This window comes from Tasmannia lanceolata, unplaced genomic scaffold (genome assembly GCF_043159265.1).
Source record: "Tasmannia lanceolata isolate RefF3 unplaced genomic scaffold, GAP_Taslan_0.1 ptg000029l, whole genome shotgun sequence".
Lineage (NCBI taxonomy): Eukaryota > Viridiplantae > Streptophyta > Magnoliopsida > Canellales > Winteraceae > Tasmannia > Tasmannia lanceolata.
This window is the reverse complement of record NW_027518706.1, coordinates 10,391,441-10,410,516: the sequence shown is the minus strand read 5'-3', so window position 1 is coordinate 10,410,516 and position 19,076 is coordinate 10,391,441. Positions and strand designations below refer to the sequence as shown.

Below are 19,076 nucleotides of genomic sequence, written 5' to 3'. Positions count from 1 at the left end.
AAATCATATCCATAGGACGATTCTAGCCCTCCGATCTATCGAGGACTGCATATTATGTAAACCTCTATCGATCGGGGGGCTAGGATCATCCTAAGAAAATGATTTTGGGCCACAACCCATTTAGATCATGCCCACCAAATGGACGGTTTAGATCATCCAATAGTGTCAGCCTCACACTACTTTTAAAAAAATACGAGACAATAAGGGCTTGCACCGTATAAAATCACCGTTGAAAAATAGACCCTCCTCGTTAGAGAGACAGAACGAACGCGCGATCGATAAAAATCTCCGCGTTTACGTGTAGAGGCGATTTCAATCTCTCTTCCCCCTCTAGGGTTTCTTCCCAATCCTTCGATTTTGTCCAACTCGAAACCCTATCAACCATGTTCAAATCCTTCTGGTATTTCCCAATCCCTATCTTATGTTTTCTTTGTATTTAGTTTGTGGGTTTTTCATTTCCTATGTTGATTAGTTTATTGAAACTAAGATTGTTAGGTAGGTCTGTATTTAGGGTATTTGATAACTACATAGGCTTTGATTCCTTTAACTATTTAGGCTAAATTGTAAGAGAGATGGCAATTTTTTTAATTATTATTTTTGGGTTTGTCATACAATCTCTATAGGATCTAATGACTATTTTTCTTTAACGATTTGGAGTAATTATGAGGTGGGTATCAATCATTTTCTTGTTTTATCGCTTAATCCGTAGAGAATCTTATCATGATCATTTTAATGGGTTAATGATCTGAAAGAGAAAAAGAAAGTGAAAATAGAGGGGGGCTATGATCAGCTTTTGGTGAATCTTTCATTCAGATAATTTCACTGGTTATTGGTTGTTTCAAATGGGTACCGTGGGATTTAGGGTTGTATGATATAAATCTTTTTCCATTTTCATGTGGCATACACTTGCAAAAAAGTGTTTAACCATTTATTTGGTGCTCTAGGTACATAAACCACTTATCATACAAGTAGGGTTTCACCTTTCATTTCCATATGTAATTCTATCCTCTTGTACATGGTTCTGTCATTTTCTCAAGTTGCTTCCTGATGATGTGATCTTCCTCACCATACTATCCTTCCACAAAATTCTTGTTTGGGCACTATATTGATCCATGGTCACTTTATTGCTCTTGAACCATACACCCCTATTTGATATTCAAGTAGACATCTCATTTGTGGGTAAACATGAATTGCCTGACCTTCCTTGACTACATGTAGACACATCAATCTTTGTTGTTAGCATTTCCCATATAAACATCTTGCTTCAAGTTGAGCTTCTACTTTCATCACAAATTGTTCACCACTACACACAACCAAATTGATTATAACTAAAAATGATTCGTATTATTTATTCACAGATCCAAAATTGAATGGGCCATGAGTTGATTTTCAGTTCCCCGGAGTTTGAATCAGGAAGTTGATTGTGTACTCTTTTACCGACTTACTTCCTTACCTTAATGTTTGGAACTGCTAGTAAAAGCGTTTGTTCATAGTTCGCGGGCATAAAAATGCCTTTTCAAGACTCTTTATTTTTCTTGGAAACTAATATTCGGCTCCCCACGACTTACACCCACCATCGTGGCCTTCATCCAATAGTTCCAAGTCATTGAAAACCTGCTCAACATCCTTCAGAATTCTTCAATGTGCAACTTTGCATCAAAGTGTAGTACATCAACCTTAATCACGGTTTTAAATTTCTGCTTCTACCAAAAAGAAATCCTCTTGGTTTTGGAAAAATACTGGGTTTCGCTCAAAATTTCAAAATTTTGCCCAAAATTTCAGGATTTTGTTAATGTTTCGGTCGAAATATGCGAAGCATACAACTTTTTAGATAAAGAAGCAAAGTTTTTGTTGAAACCCTGACAAAAATCAACTTCACTCGCAGAAAAGAGAAGAATAACGAGATTCCTTTAATATATTTCTAAAAATGACAAAAATAACAAGAAAAAACCACTGGTAAAGAATCTTACCTGGACTTCGGCTGCGATTTTCTTATCGAAATGTGTGCAATTTTATGAAATTTCGGCCAAAACCGAAATGTTTCCATTTTGCTGATGACCTAAACCAAAACTAAAACTGAAATTTAAAATCTTGACCTTAATTTGGGTGACAATGCAGCAACACTTCATGGTGTTCGCAATGTTTCTCCCTGGAATTTGATGTGGGAAACAAGTTTGTGACATATCAATCTTTAGTCGATTAGTCTATGCAAATCGAGCTTAAATGATGTTATGGGCTACTAGCTCGTGTGGAGTTGGAGCTAATTCACTAGTCTATGTCATGCAGGCTTCACTAAGCTACTAAAGATGGATGTTGCCATATTGGTTAGACGGCGATCCAGTATAGTATGCTCTGTGTTGGGATAATGATTTGGTCCTAGAAATTTCATCCCTCGGACCTTAGTATCTTGGATTAGTGCTTAGTGAGACTGTGCAATCGCTTTTAGGTGTTTATGCCATCATTTGATTAATTGTGTACATAGGGGATTACATATATTCTAAGTATTAGGAAGCTTGTGGCATTCTTTTAAATACTTTAACATTAGGTTTACTTGTTAGTTAATGACATACTTGTAATTATTACATGGGAGAGGTGTCGTTTGTTCATAAGAAAAATTTAGATATTTTAGCGATGTTTTTGTGGTTACGGAAAATTTTCTTTCAGTTGGATTGTGAAACTTCGATAGTGGGTTATCCCAAACATGCATCTAAGCTCTAGGTTGAAATTGATGTGTGGAAAGTACCAAAACAATGGAGTGGCAATGCTGTTTTCGTACATATGTATTGAATTGAGGGTGTTTTGCCACCCCTAAAATTAGGTGCCCATGCCCATGCTAACTTGTTCAATTTGGTGTTAGTTTTTAGATTTAGGACACTAATGCGGGTGAAAGTGCTTAGTTTGTGGGTGGCAATATCAATCCCCCCCCCCCCCCCCCCCCCCACACACACACACACACATATATATATATATATATATAAGCGTCCATCGCAGAAGGCATTTCACTAGTGGGATTTTGCATGTGAGAGCAACTACATCGGCTCACTTTTGAGTTTGTCTTCATTCATGAGGTGGCTGCTCTCACATCCAACAGCCCATCCGCAAAATGCCTTCTGCGATGGACGCTACAACTCCCACATACATACATACATACATATATATTGAAAAAAAAATCTATATCTATAATATATACTAACGAGGTTTCTTTCCATTGTTATTTGCTTTCTTTCCAAGGAAATTCTTTATTGGAAAACCTTTTCTTTATACCACATGTTTTGTTTTGATAGAGTGGGGCCTGACACTTTGTACGCAAGCAAAGCATGGGTGGGGGACACCATATTACACTTGATCTGGTGGGCCACCATTTTACACTCATGCTATGATCGGGGTGAGGCCCAACATTTAATAACCATGCCTACTGTGGATGGCGCCCATGATTTTACACCTCATGTTTTGATGTGGTGGGCCCACCATCTCCACCCAAACCCATGCATATGGTGGGGCCTACGATTTTACATCTCATGTTATTGATGAGATGGGGCCAACGTTTTATGCCTCATTTTTTATGGGAAACGGTCTGCCATTTTACACCTCAGGCATTGGTGGGTGGGGCCCACATCTCTACACAAACCTATGCATAGGGTGGATCCCACTATTTTACCTCTAATGTTATTGAAGATGTGGGCTCCACCATGTCTTTCCAAACCTATGAAATAAGGTGGACCCCACCATTTTACACCTCGTGTTTTGATGGTGTGGGGTCCATGATTTTACAACCATACATATCATGGCCCAGAATACTAGTGTGTGTGTGTGTATATATACACACACACATACATACACACAAACACACACATGCATATTCACACCCTTCTCTTTGTTACACTCATTCTCCTCTTTTTGTCGAAAACATTGCACTAAGGCTTTAAAATGGGAGGTGCGATCACTATAAAAAATATAAAAGCTACAGGAGGATTGCGTTTTTATGTAAAGCTAATCATATACTCATAATTCATGTTTGAAATTAGTTAATGTTGTCGTATATATGTGCGTATTTTGAATGATGCCGATCTCATAGTGTTAAGCATTCCTGGACTGTGATAACATGGTCGGTAATATATTATATTTTGAAATGCAAATGCATTGATTTATTTTGTTGCTTTTTAGAGCTCTAATCTTTTGTCTACATGCAGGGGTTCTCAAGAGCAGGAAAATCGGCCAAATCTACAAGAGATCCCGACACAGTCTTGGTACCCACCACCATCAACGGTCAGCTCATCACCAAATTCTTCTCGACCTTCTACACCAAACTCTTCTTCGAGCCTCAATGCGCATCAAAGAGGGTCATCACATGGGCAACCTTCACCTACTGAGACCTCAAGCATAACTGGTCTCTTGAGGGATAAAGAGTAATTTCATCTAATATCTGTTTTAAATCATTAATGCATTTGTTGTAATATTCCCTCATGATTACTTCTTGAAACTTGTTGATATTATAGGGCACTATACTACGTTATCGGTTACCTATATAAGTCCAATGTATCACGTCCAACACAATTATACAACACAATTATATACTGACACTATTATTGGATACTTCATGGGTACTCATTATCATGCTTCAAATATATGGTACTTTTGGGGATTTAACTCATGTTTCTTATTTGTTACCGTTGCATATTTTCAGTTGAAATTTTGCGTAATGTAACTCAATCCATCCATTGGATTTTAGATTCAATCTATCCATGTTGTTCTTCTCAATGATCTCTGCAAAACCTAACACTCGACAAGAGCTTTACAATTCAGAACCCAAAATTACAGAGAGCCTTTCAAATTTCTAACAAAGAGTAGAATGGGGATGCTGGAGATATTACCGTTGAAGATGGAGAAGAGGAGAGATAGAACTCTAGGGCTTCACACCACTAGACCAAACGTATCACACCCACTGGCGATCAAGAAATTACATCAAGATGTAAGGAGAAGAAGAATTCTTCATGTTCCAAGGAAAATCCCTCTTTTCATAAATATGAAATGTGTAAAAGAGATGGCTAAGGTTTACACATAGAGAGTAAGTTTTTTTTTTTTGAATGGTAAGAGAAGTAAGGACTTCTAGAGAATTCCAAAATCCTAATTTGACTGTCATGATGAGCAAGAAGCGTTATGTAGTATAGCAAGGTCAATGCCGAAGCGGAATACTAAGCAACTTGTCATGTATGGATTTGAAGATTTGTCTCTTTTGTTTTAGTTACCTCGATGTTTTCAGGACACTATGAGTGGCGGGGAAAACCACATGTGGGTTATGGCTATGTCAGATGAGATGGTAAAACTGAACTTGATATGAGTATTGAGTTTGGTTGGAGGGTGTGAGGTTTTTTGTGCATGTCTTGGCCGAGAGGAAAGGAAGGAGAGTTTGTAACCCTAAAAAAAGTAGTGAATTATCTCGTCCCTTGGATGTAGGCACACTACCGAACCAAATATATCTTGTATGTTCTTTCTTTGCGTGTTTATGGTTCTTGCAGCTCATCTCGTCATTCGCTGTATATCCTATCTGATAATATTTTGAGAGATTGGAGATTTCTCAGTTTTCAACAATAGAGAAGTAAGGAATTCTAGAAAATTCCAAATCAACACCCCCCCCCGGGCGCGCGAACAGCACACACAAACAAAAAAAAAATCCCTCTATGAACTCTCTAAAAACCCGACAAAAAACAGCCCCCACTCCCCCCCACTTTCTCCCAATCCAACACACGCACACAAATAAGGGCTCTCCCTTTTTAAAATATGATAAGAGTAATACAAATAATGGCTCTTCCCTTTTCAAATCAGATGAGACTATGAGAGTGATGAGGCCTAGCTTTTAACGTAAAAATCACTCAATTGACTTTAGTGAAAGTAATAAAAAAAAGAGACCCACTCAAAACATTATAGAAGGCTCTCTCATTAATCATTTAACTTGGGGGTGCAACTTGTGTTGGGCTCACCCGATTTTTTCTCAGCTCGGTTTGACGTTTGCGATTTTCGGGTTGGCTTAGGGTTGAAAAATGGCAACCTGAATCTTTTCGGGTCGGATTAGGGTTAAGGTGCCGGGTAATCCGCCCCGAACCAAACCCGAAGATTCCATTCTTTTTTAAAGTTTTTTTCCGTATAAAGTTAAAACTCATAATACCTACTCATCCCTCCCATTTTCTGCAATGATTCCATTTTTTTAATGTTTTTAGTATACAGTTAAAAATTCGAATACCTATGCATCTTGTCTCCTTTTCACATCCTCTCTCTCTCTCTCTCTCTCTCTCTCTCTCCTCCTTTGCAGAATAATCGTAGAACTCGAAGCCCTCTAAAAACTTCTCGATTTAGATCGGAGAAACGTGAATGTATCTTTATCGCCGCAACTTCATTCAAAACAAGGCAAGCATCTCACCCCAGAGGGAAACACGAACTCTCTCCACATCCTACCTCCTCCTCCTCCTTCCTCTCTCTCTCTCTCTCTCTCTCTCTCTCTCTCTCTCTGTCTCTCTCTCTCTCTCTCTCTCTCTCTCTCATCGTCTCCTTCTCTGCAAAGTATTCGTTGAACTCGAAGCCCTCTAAAAACCTCTCGATATAGATTCGAGAAATGTGAATGTCTCTTTATCCAAAAAGGCCGCAACTTCATTCAAAACAAGGCATGCATCTCACCCCACATGGAAACACGAACTTTCTCCCGTATTCTGTGGAAGTCCGGCCCTTCCTCCATTTAAGGCAGAAATTCGTCAACACCCTCAACGATCTTTTCTCATTCAGCAACGAGGCAAGCATCCCACCCTTTTTTTCCACATTTTTAATTGTTCAAAGAAACCCATTGTCTAATTAATCATGCCCATAAATAAAGGTACCATGGAAACTTCTAAAGCGGCTGGAAATAACAATTTTTGTGCTCTAATCCAACACATGCTGGAGAAGAAAGTAGACATTTTTTTCTGCTCCTAAATGCTATTTGGGTTGGGGGTTGGGTCAGGTTAAGGTTAGGGTTGAAGGATTGTTCCTTCGGGTTGGCCCCAACCTGACGCAACCCGGCCCGAGTTTCACCCCCTAATTTAACTCCTAGACAGGGCGCATCTCTACAATGCATCTCCAAACGAAGGCCCATGTGAAATGACCATTTTGCCCTTTCTTCCTCCTTTGCTTAAGACTTTGAACTGATTCTTATCATTTATTTGCACTCGTATGCATGGTCATATCTTGTACTCATATTTTTATATCACACACAATTAATATTTTCTCACTTTTGCAATATTTTGGAAACTTTTTGATGTTACACGGAACTATATTGTGCATGCAATGAGTACTCTTCTTTAGCATGCTATTCATAAATTCAGAATATTAGTGCATGTATATATTTGGTCTTAGGTCATGCTGAGCTCATGTCTTTTCTATTTGTAACATCATTTGCAACTTCGTATAGACCTTGCCAAAGTTATTCGTCACACACACACACACACACACACACACACACACACACACACACACAGGGATTTGCTAGGGACCATTGCAGAAAGCCATTTTGCAGTTGGCTGCCTGGCTTTCAGCAGTTTTGTCCTATTCATTTACTTCATCTGTGGTAGCTGCTCTCACATGCAACAGCCAGCCGCGAAATTCCTTTCTGCAATGGTCCCAGAAATAGTTGCTTGAGTCACATATAATGCTTGTTTTATTTCATATTGGGATATGATATCCACACTCACCTCTTTTTTTTGTATCGGCTATCTACACACTTTTTTTGATATCGGCACTCCTATTTTCATTTTATATTTTTCTCCTTTCTTTTACAAGTGCCTAAATTCTTTCAACAACAAATCAAAGAAGTTAAAAATGAAGAGGATTACAAATATGAACTATGGAGTGCGGGTATCATCTCCCATAGATAGTATTTTTGTGAAGTATCTATACTTGATGACAACTAATTTCATTGCATGGTTTTTTGAATGCTTCATAGCGTTGAGGAGTTACGAAAGCTTATAAATGATAAGGATGCATACAGTGCTTTCTTCCATTCACTTGATCAAGTCAAACTTCAAAACAGTGTAAGTTACAGAGATGACTTTTCCTTATGTTCGCTTCTTACCGTGAGTTTCATACCTAATGCTCAATATCATTGGCTAATGTTAACTAATGCAATCTCTGGATAGTGGTTTGCTAATGTGGGAATTGGAGCCAACTCAGTTAGGCCCAAAAACGTGAATTAGATGATGCTGTGTTTTCTTGGGACTAGCTTGCTTACATTGCTTTGGAAATAGTTAGAAACCGTGTTACATGGATTCTTTTAAATGGGAGAAGAATCCGTGTCGGACATGTCTCAGATTCCAATACTTCAGGATTCTCTGAGACACTTCTAGATCTCTTTTATCCATTGTTTTCTGCATACAGCTACCACAGTTTGGTATTAACTCATGTTTTGAGTTTTACCCATCCTTCTAGTAAGTTTCGTAAATAGAAATAAAATATTATATCTACTTAACTGATCAAAATTTTCAATATATTTTTTGTTATAATCAAATATGTAAAAAAACCAAATTTGAAAGTTGATTAAAATATTTTGTAGAATCCACGAATCGTTCTTTTTGAAGTTTGTTGAATCCGACACTCAATAGCTGTTTCGTATTCCGACACTCGTATCCGTACTGATGCAACATAGGTTATAAATGTATAATGGAAATCAAATAGGGTAAGCTGCTGTGGTGGAAAATTCCTAAACTTATGGGTGTCAATACAATTCCCATACCAATAAATTTGACCATTTTCCCCTCTCAGTTTGTCTTTTTTTATTTGCTTTTACATATTTACATGTAGGACAAACTGACATGGATGTCATGCCTATTTTAAGGGTGTTTGTCATTCTTGATAGAAAATTTTGTTGTTTTGGACTGGTGGTGCTTCTTCTTTTATTTCCTTTTGGTCATCTTCATCTTCATCTTATAAAGTATCGAATTGGTGCTATTGTGTGGCTTAGTTAAATTTTAGTTTCACATTGTTTGTTTTTTCATTTTTCTCAATCTTTTTCATCAGATAGGGGATGAACTTCGAAAGGAGACAACACAGCTTGCGAGTGAGTATCTTTCCTTTACATTTTTGCTCCAAAGGTTTTTTGCTAGTTGGTCGACTAGAGGCTAATCTAATGTATATTTCGAATAGGGGAGAACTTGGAGAAAGAGCCTCGTATTTTGGAGCTTAGAAACCAGGTGAGCTATCAGGGTCCTTTCGTTGCCATTCAAAAAAAAAAAAGTGTCCTTTTGTTTTCTTTCTGTATCTGTCCGTCTAAAAAGTTGATAACTGACTGCCTCTACTTCTCTGTTTGACCTTATAGTGTAGAATCATTAGAACGACTGAGTTGGCAACTGCTCAAGAGAAATTAATTGAACTGGAGAGGCAAAAGGATGAAATTCTTAAGTTCTGTGCTCCTTCAAGACTGCTTCAAAGGATGCAAGGTACGCGACTCTAAATTTCCATCTGTGGTTTGTCACACCCATGTTGCTGCTCCCTTTGAGGAGATTGGAACCCCCTACGCATGACCATTTTAAGAACAGTAGTCTTGAGACCATGAGTAGATTTGCTGATAAACTATAGATGCATGTACACTTTATATGGTGTCTGCATGCAGGTGCACCCATTTAAAAAAAAAATAAAAATACAATGGGGGCCCCACCATGGATTAAAATTTTGGGGGCCGAAATCCATTACAAAAAAAGCCAATATTTTATCATTTACCAAATTTCGGTTGACGGAAATTTTGCCCAATTTCGGACGAAATTTAAAACTTTGGGCCCCACAAGGTTCAATATTCAAAACATTCATTTGTTGGGCCCTGACTTAGATAGGCCCTATCCTGGAAATCATCTCCATAGGAAGATCATAACCCTCTACAAATTGGAGGGTTAGGATCATCCTATGGAGTTGATTTTTTGGGCACGGCGTATCTAGTAGGTGCACAACATATGAAATCATCGAACTGTGTGGGCCCACTGGCCGGGGCACAACAAATAAAATTCCAATATATTCATACTTCAACAAGCAAGCATGAAAAATGAATGCGTATATCGATAAACATGTGTTCATTTGGCCAAGTATGGTATGAATGGATACTACTTTATACAGAAGGATCGATTTAAACAGGGTAAATGTTATAGTGCTATGAATGATGATTGACTTGCAGACGCGATGGATAAAGTAGAAGAGGAATCTGAAATACTTCACAGGCAGTTTCTTAACAAGGAGATCGATCTGGCAGCGTTTGTGCAAAAGTATAAGCGGCTTCGGACAGTTTATCACAGGCGAGCACTTGTACAGCTTGCTGCCAAGACATCCTCCACTGGGTGATGAGCAAATGACTGATATGAATAGAAAATTTATTTGTCTGTAATAATATTACTCTTATCTGAACTCTACATTGCATTATGTTTCCCCATCTGCAGAGTCATTTTCATTCTACTGTTGATATCTGAATCCAATATATTTGTTTGTTCCCCAACAAAGTGCAGCCTCTTACTGAGCAAACTTTGCTTTTTGGGCGCTAAAAGGACTGCAGAAAAAGATAGAATTTGGAACTTCGTTGTACTTGAAATATGTTTTAAGAACTTGTTGATTGGGTTCTGTAAATTTGGTCTTGATGGCATGGATGTTTGCTTACTGAATGTGGATAGGAAACCATTGTGGTTTGTAAGAGCAGATATTGATGAATTATCCTCCGTCCGTCTTTCGAATGACCAAATTAACCTTCATATTTTGCCCAATGACTTCTCCCATATAAATAGATGTCATCTTTGACATTTGTGATTTTCTGAAGCATTGAGTATGAGTAGATGTTGCTCTTGATGTTTGAGTCCCAAGTGGATTTGCATTGTCATTTCTCTGCTTGGCAGGGGGGTTATTTATAGTCATGCATCATGGTGATTGTTATGAGGTGGCCCCTTACAATAGTAATTAAGGAAACATTCTCACCTTTTTTCCACTTTAAAATGTCTCAATTTTCAGGAAAAAAGGGGGTAAATTTGGTAGAAAATGGTTGGAAATATAATTTCCCCTGGGTGTAAAACAAATTTTACGCCTATTTTAAGTAGAAAAATGGCTGTAAAATTTACTTTACGACCATTTTACAAAATATTTCAATTTTGTCTTAATGATCTCTTCTAGACCTCGACTATAGATGTTTTAATTAGCTCACGCAACTCATAAGAAATTGCAGGTCTAATAGCAAAAAAAAAGGTAGAAAATAGTAAAAAGATCAAACCAGCAGTTGGAAAAATTGCAAGTGTCCTTTGTCTACGAATAATCTCTCATCTTTTATGAATTACAGACAAATTTTCTCAAATAAACCCAGATTTTCCTAATCAAACATTAATTTGATGAATAATTCAACAATATTGCAAGTAAATCTCATGAAAAATTCAAAATTATCGGAACAAAAATTGAACTCGCAATCGATTTGAAAAAACACATGCACTTGACCATCCTTCACACGTTTCCCATGGTCTTCTTTAGAAAAAAATATATAGTAAATAAATGTTGAGTAAATGGAAAAATATATGCATCTTTTCCAAAAGCTTTACAAACTATTATTAAGCCTAACCAGATTTTTTTCGAACAATTGCCCCAGTTGAATTTTTCCCAAATCCAAACTTTGTATCTGTGGTTTGAAATATGTAGAAAATAGTAATAATTTGTGAAGGGAAATGATTTATGCGCTCAAGTGTTTTGATAAACATGCACTCCACTTGTCGTGTAGTATTTAAAGGGATGTTAGAGGATATTACTGTTCTAGCGCTTGTTTATCAAAACACTTGAGCACAGAAATCATTTCCCTTTGTGAATTTTATGGAACGTTTGAACCACAAGAATTTTCAATACTTGCATTATTTTTCATGAGAAAAACTTTGAAAAATTCGAAAGTTTTAGAACATTGGCTGAATTTATGACAGAAATTACGACAACCCCAAAAGCTTAGTCGAACAGTCAATAACTGGCCAAGTCATTTTACTTGTATGATTTTGGATATATGACTCTCTCTAATATCCGTTCACTAGGTCTGTTTGGATGCACAATTTTAAGGATTTACTAGGTGTTTCGGTTGATTTTGAGGTGCCGCATCATCTACTAGTCGCGTTTGGTTGCATGTTTTGATTCAAACTACGGGGAGACTTCTTGCTTTGTCTCTTTCTTGTCTACTCATGTGGCATGACTTTGTCCCCACCAAATAATTGGAAAAAATTACATTTTTTTGCAATTAGAATCTTGAGAGTTAGTACTCTCTCCCCTCTTCTCTCTCTATCGGTAATAACACTCTTACCAATCCATTAGGAAACCATAGTTGACAACCAAACACTACTTACGACTACTCTACGAGGAGACTACTTCACTGCTATTACACCCCATGACCACTTGAGTTCTAATTTACCACTACTCTACAAGGCAACTACATGCAACCAAAATATGTCTTTCATACACATCTATGAGCCTGCGTTTGACAATAATCTCATTTGTTATAGCAAGAATCAGTGTGGATTATACCATGCAAAGAAATTAAATAATATTCATTGAATAATGTCTGGTGTAGTTCAAATTTACACTTGATATTTCCTCATGGAAAATTATGGTACAGATGTTGCATACTGAAAAATATACAGCTGCAGGCTCATGCCGTATAGAAGTACATCTCTGATTTACATCATCTACACGAAAAAATATAGGTAACAGCTTTAAATGCTAAGACCACGAAATATTACAGTTACATACCGCCCGATTCAATCCTTTCGAGAACCTCCAATCTTGCTTTCCTTTTCCAGCTTTTCATTGTGGCTACAAGGTTGATCAGCCCTACAATTTGACTCCTACTGAATTCCTGCAAGTTGATGTTGTACAACTTGGTTTAGGTAATGAGAAGCACTGAAAGATTTTGGCCATGTTTGGCAAGCATGAATTTTTTCCCATGAAATGTTAGTTTATAATAGGGGGAAGAACTAAGAAGGGTGGGTGAAGGTGGGACTTGAGAAGGCATGAGTGAGGAGTGGGTGAGAAAACACTAAAAAACAGGGAAAAACTAATCACATTTTGAATAGAGTTTTTCGCCACTTTTCTGCCATTCCTCACCCTCTTTTCATTGACGCCCTCTTACATCTCTCCCTCTCCCACCCTCCCCAACCATTGAGTAAACTAATATTCCATGGAAAAAAAATTCATGGTTGCCAAGCATGAATTTTTTTCCTTATAATGTGGTGAGAGAGAAGGAGAGTGGGTGAAGGAGACCCCTGAGAAGGGATGAGTGATGATAGGGAGAGAATGCTAAAAAACAGGGAAAAATTAAGTCATATTTTGAAGAGTTTTTCGCCTTGTATTTCAGCCTTTCCTCCCCCACCCCCCATTGACGCCCTCTTCCGTCTCTCCCTCTCCCACCCTCCCTCATCATCTAGTAAACTGATATTCCATGGAAAAAAAAATTCATGGCTGCCAAACATGGCCTTAAAGGTACAAAAATTTCATACTGAAACATTGATTTTTACCGGATGAACGCGAGCCCAATGCACGTACTCAGTTTCAGGAAGATAGTATGCCTGTTTGCAGTGGGAACAAGGAAAATGGAAGTGGTTTAGTGAAACGTTATGGTGTTGTCTCAAAAAAAAGACATAAATCTAACAAAAATTATAGTGCAATGTACTATAACTTTATGGTGATGGCATGAATTAACAGTTACAACATCACCTCTGAGAAAAAGGTATCAGTTACAACATCCTCTTTGAGAAAACGGCCTAAGTTACAGCATGTATGTTGCCAATATAGTCTTCTCTTATTACTCTTTTTTGAAAGTAACTTCATTAAAATGGAAAAATTGGTGCAAGGAAAGGAGGGATGAGATGGCACTTAAAAACAAAACCGACGAGAAAAAGAGACATGGATCCCATAATTAAGGAATGAAAACAACTGCAGACAGAATCAGATTACAATTATTAGTCCCACAGCCAGAAAATTCCTCCATTTATTAGCTATCCCCCTTTTTGTTTAGATGTACAGACCTTCTCCCAACAAATAAATGCTTATAATTTTTCTTTTATTCTTTCCCATCTGTAACTTCTTAAATCTCTTAAGTGACCGAGCTTGGGATATAAAATAAAGGCAAAAATTAATTCAGCAGGTTAGCCAAAGCGGTCTTATAGTGAGTCATTCTCCTCCATAGGAGATGTATTTTTTCTTCCAAAGATGAAGGGGTGGTTGTTTGGCGGGCAACATTCAAGAACCTCCCATGCAAAATGATACACACACACACACACGAAAAGGATGACATAGACAAAGACCAAAATACCCTCTAAAGAGGCGACACTTCATCTTTACCTAGTGCAGCCAGATCCAGATACAAATTCTTATCTAGTACCTTTGTCACGACCAGATGTAAGAATCAGTCAGGAGCAAAGTTACCAGGGTGGGAAACGAATTCGGGAAACGAAACGTGAAACGGAAATGGGAAACGCATGAAAAAAAATACAAGGGAAACGAGAAACAAGAAACAATAGAAAATCGTACGAGAAACGTCTACGAGAGTTTTTACATGGTGTAAGGCCTTACAACAATACGGTAGGGGTACCACCCTTGATATTTGATCCAACAGCAGCTCACTTTCTGAGAAGCTGCTGTTGGATCAAATATCAAGGTTGGTACTTTCACTGTACAAGGGCCTTATTGTTGTAAGGCCTTGCACCATATAATTTCTCAGGAAATGATGTGTTTTTTCCAAAATGATTTTCGTAAGTTCCACACATGTTTCCTACACGTTTCATATGTGTTTTCTACGAGTGTTGCATACGTTTATCACACGTTTACACATTATTTACATAAGTTTTCCATATGTTTCGCAAGTGTTTCAGAAACATTTCTCCAATTTTGTATTATATATTGGAAACGTTTCCGAAACGTATTTCCCTCATTTTAGGGGAAACGAGTTTCCCAACTGTGAGAAACGTGTTTTAGGGGAAACGGGTTTCCCACCGACCCAAGGAGTTTCCGGCAACTATGGTTGGCAACATGGGAGGAAAGGGGCAATATCAGAAACTGATGTCCGTGGGCTTTTGTATAAGGATTCGGTGCGGGCTATACTCGGAGGAAAGTTAAACCTTGAAGAAGATATAGGCCAGATGTGGAACTGTTTTACAGACATGAGAATGGAATTAATGGTGCAGAAAATTTTGGAGACTTGCAGGGCTCTTGGGTTGTCTTCCTCTGGATTAATAGAGAATTTGAGAAGAATGGTCCAGCAGGCTGAAGAAAGAGATGCTTTAAGGGCAGGAACAATCCAAGAATCCTGGCCCGGGAATTTCTAGAAGAACTGCTAGGGAGATGGGCAGATTAAAATCGACTGTTAATTATGACGAACGTTCGGTGAGCAATTCCAGAGGGAAGGGGCGTGGAAAGCGAGGAAGAATCCAGCCTCAGGGAGAGATTTGAAGATAGTGAATCATGAAGATTTTGTCTTGGAATATCAGGGGTCCGGGGTCTTTGGAGAAGAAGGCCCAGGTAAAGCATCTCATTCAAAAGACTAAACCAGATGTGGTTTGTATCCAAGAAACAAAGGTGGAAAGAAAGGATAGACAAGTCCAAAGAGAAACGAGGTGAGGTTCAAGTTGGAAGTTTAGCTCAATAGATGCAGTGGGGGCAGCTGGAGGTGTACTGGTAGCATGGGATTCAACATGTTATGAGGCCATTGATAATCTCATCGGGAGATTTGCCATCTCACTAGTATTTGGGAGAATAGCTGACGGGGCCGTTACAAGCGTCTACGGTCCTTTTCGAAGATTAGAAAAAGACCAGTTTTGGAGAGAGTTGGAAGAAGCACAAGGAAGGTGGGAGAACCCTTGGTGCATTCAAGGGGATTTCAATGACATCAGATGGACCAAGAAGAGGGCCGGTTGTAGAAGAATCAATCGAAATATGCAAGCACTCTCTGAGTTCATTAGTAGCCACGAGTTGATAGACCTTCCCCTTAATGGTGCTCGGTTCATTTGGGCTAGGAATGAGAGCAAAAGCCGCATCGACTGATATCTAGTGTGTTCCATATGGGTTGTTTGGTTCCCTGAGTTATGCTAGTTTGCAATATCCCACTCTATCTCGGACCATTGCCCAATTCTTCTTGATCCGAGATTAGAGTCCTGGGCCCAAAGCCTTTCCGTTTTGATTTGGCATGGCTGGAGGAGCCAAAGATGGAGGAAAGGCTAGGTGGTTCGTATCTCTAAGATTATGGTGGGGTGGAGGTAGAAGAAAAGGAAGAATAATCAAGTAGATAGTCTCCTTCTATATGAACCTAAATTCCTCAAAAGGTGGGATTCGGCCTTAGACGGATGGTGTGGAATTCAATATGTTGAATGACTGGTAAAGGGAGATCCTGGAGAGACCTTTCGTGGAGGAGGAAATTTAGCTGTCCCTATTCTCTCTAAGTAGGGATCGAGGCCCAGTCAAGACGGTTTCTGTCTGGCCTTCTTCCAGGATTGTTGGGAGTACGTGAAGGAGGATCTAATGAGGTTCTTCTAGGATTTTTTTGAGGGGTTAGAGTTGGACAAAGGAACTGGGGCGACGTTTATTGCTCTCATCCCTAAGATAAAAGGGGAGTCTAGCATGGAAGATTTTAGACCCATAAGCCGAGTGGGATGGCTCTACAAGGTGTTGTAAAAGGTTCTAACTAAGAGGTTAAAGCGGGTTTCTTCCTGGAGTTATCTCTCCTAGCCAGTCAGCTTTCGTAGGAGGTTTTCAAATCCTTGATTGCTCATTAATTGCTAATGAGATGGTGGACCGTTATCAAAAGAAAGAAAAAAAGCAGGATCGTGTGTAAGCTTGGCATGGAGAAAGCTTACGACAGGGTGGAATGGGATTGCTACGATTATGTGATGAGAAGAATGGGGTTCTGTCAAAAAAGGTGCACGTGGATAAAGAAGTGCATCTCCTCAGCTTGGTTCTCAATATTGGTCAATGGCTCGCTGAAGGGGTTCTTCAAATCGTCTAGAGGGCTTATAGGCAAGGGGATCCCCTCCCCCCCTTCTCTTGTGACCCCCTTTCTCTTTGTGACTGTAGCTGAAACTTTGAGCAAGCTGATTGAAAGAGGTTCTAATCTAGGGTTGATTGAAGGCATTAAAATAAGGGAGTAGGGGTTGGAGGTGTCCCATCTTCAGTTCACAGACGATACGCTGGTGTTCTCAGTTCAAGATATTGAGAAGGTAATGAGGCTCAAGTGATCTTAAGGTGATACGAATTGATTACTGGCCAAAGATAAAACTTCCTAAAGTCAAAGATCTTTGGAATCCCATATGGAGCAAGCCGAAGTGGAGAGGATTGGTAGCATATTGGGGTGCTCTATAAACACTTCTTCATCTTTTACTTGGATTTACCACTAGGCAGTGGTTGGCTAAGGAAGAAGCAATGGGACCATATTGTAGATATGGTGGAAAGAAGGTTGGACAAGTGTAAGCGAAACCTGGTACCCTTGGGAGGTAGAATAACTCTCATCAAACTTGTCCTTGCTAATATCTCGATCCACAAGTTGTCACTTTTTCAGTGCACTGTGAGCATGATAAAAAGAATTGAACAGATTCAAAGAAGATTCTTAGGTGTTGTTGGGGTGGGGGGAGGATGAAAAGCGAAGGAGGTCAATCAAGCTCTGTTGGGAAGTGGTTATGTAGATATGGTGAAGAAAGCCACCACTCATGGGTAAGAGTCATAGAAGAGAAATATGGAGTTTTGCCTGGAAAGCGGGAATCAGATGACAAATTCAACCTCAAGGGTGTGACAGTGTGGAGATACATCCTCAAATTATGGTTCACAAGTTCAATAAAGGCATTTGGTTCATGATTTACATAGGGGATAGAAACAAGTTCTGGAAGGATAAGCGGAGTGGTGATGAGGCCATATGTGACATCTTTCCTGATCTCTTTGCAGTGACTAAGTAGAGGGAGATATGGGTGAAAGAATGCATAGTTCAAGGACAAAGAGGGATCTCTCGGGACCTTCACTTTAGAAGAAATTTCTTTGATACGGAGCTTGAGAGGGTAGCTCATCTTCTGGTGATTGTGTAAGGGCAATTCATAAGAAACACAGCGTAGGACAAGAGAGTTTGGATCTGGTGCACTTCAGAGGTATTTAGTGTCAAATCATTTTATCATTGCCTCGAACCTTGCACATCATCCCTATTGGAAGCTAAAGTGTGGAGCATCATAGCACCCTCTAGGGTGTGTGCCTTTGGATGGTCGGCGGCCGCAGAGAAAATTTTGACGGTCAACCACTTGCGAAACCGCCAAATCTTGATAGTAGACCATTGCAGACTTTGTTTAGAAGCTAGGAAAACAGTGGATCATTTACTCCTACATCGCAAAGTTGCCAGGGAAGTCTGGAGGAGAATACTAAATCGGTTTGGCATTAATTGGGTATTCCTTGCTCACCTTTACCTTCTCTTGGAGTCATGGTCATTCGCCCCATGGAAGAAGAGAGGTAAAGTGTTATGGAATATGGCTTTGCTAGTGACCAATTTGGACCCTGTGGAAAGAAAGAAATGCTAGAATTTTGAAGGCAGCCGCCAATCACCTGTGGTTCATCTTCACTAAGGTGATTGCCTTGACCATATCTTGGGTCAAGGTTCTTCCCACTTTTGGATTTGTTTCCGCATATGATCTTCGGCACGGCTCGAAGGAGGTGAGTTTAGGTGGCGCTCGGATTGAGCAAGTAATTCAAAGTTGGTCTCCTCCTCCCCCAGGTTTCCTCAAGATAAATTTTGATGGATCGAGTTTGGGAAATCCTGGCCTTGCGGGAGTGAGACGGCTTCTTACTTAGAGATGCGGACCGTTTCACGCTTTGGGCTTTCTTGGGACCTCTAGGGGTTGTAGGCTCTAACGAGGCAGAGGTCCGCGCGGTTCTCCAGGGTATTAAGTTGATCGAGCAATCCGACTTGGCGAGACTGATAGTGGAGGGAGACTCCCTCAATGTAATTAGAGATGGTTAAGAGGAAGTTGTTAGCCCCCTTGGAGATTTGCAAGGTGGTTTGACGAGATTATAATTTTCAAATCATCTCCTCTCTGGAAGAATAATAG

General features: G+C 39.2%; 2 protein-coding genes across 3 annotated transcripts in view; one reads left to right on the top strand and one right to left on the bottom strand.

Annotated features, from left to right (window-relative positions):
- The first annotated feature begins 232 nt into the window (after positions 1-232).
- LOC143859168 (vacuolar protein-sorting-associated protein 37 homolog 1-like) lies at positions 233-10,623 on the top strand. The gene is made up of 7 exons (XM_077369858.1): positions 233-400; positions 4,191-4,406; positions 7,967-8,054; positions 9,037-9,076; positions 9,163-9,209; positions 9,335-9,455; positions 10,181-10,623. Exons 1-7 carry the CDS (start codon positions 384-386, stop codon positions 10,342-10,344), a joined length of 693 nt encoding a protein of 230 aa, XP_077225973.1. The 5' UTR covers positions 233-383; the 3' UTR covers positions 10,345-10,623.
- Positions 10,624-12,533: 1,910 nt separating this feature from the next.
- LOC143859116 (coiled-coil protein) overlaps positions 12,534-19,076 on the bottom strand; it is a 67,929-nt gene continuing 61,386 nt past the window's right edge. For both annotated transcript variants that reach the window (XM_077369795.1, XM_077369796.1), the window contains exons 25-26: positions 13,521-13,571; positions 12,534-12,862 (exon numbers count right to left, since the gene is read on the bottom strand). In XM_077369795.1, coding sequence (XP_077225910.1) covers positions 12,749-12,862; positions 13,521-13,571 — 165 coding nt within the window. In that variant the 3' untranslated portion in view covers positions 12,534-12,748. The remainder of the gene's footprint in view (positions 12,863-13,520; positions 13,572-19,076) is intronic.

Coding starts and splice junctions, on each gene's coding strand:
- LOC143859168 (XM_077369858.1), top strand. Junction 9,210..9,334: donor TTTTGGAGCTTAGAAACCAG/GTGAGCTATCAG, acceptor TTGACCTTATAG/TGTAGAATCATTAGAACGAC. Junction 9,456..10,180: donor ACTGCTTCAAAGGATGCAAG/GTACGCGACTCT, acceptor ATTGACTTGCAG/ACGCGATGGATAAAGTAGAA.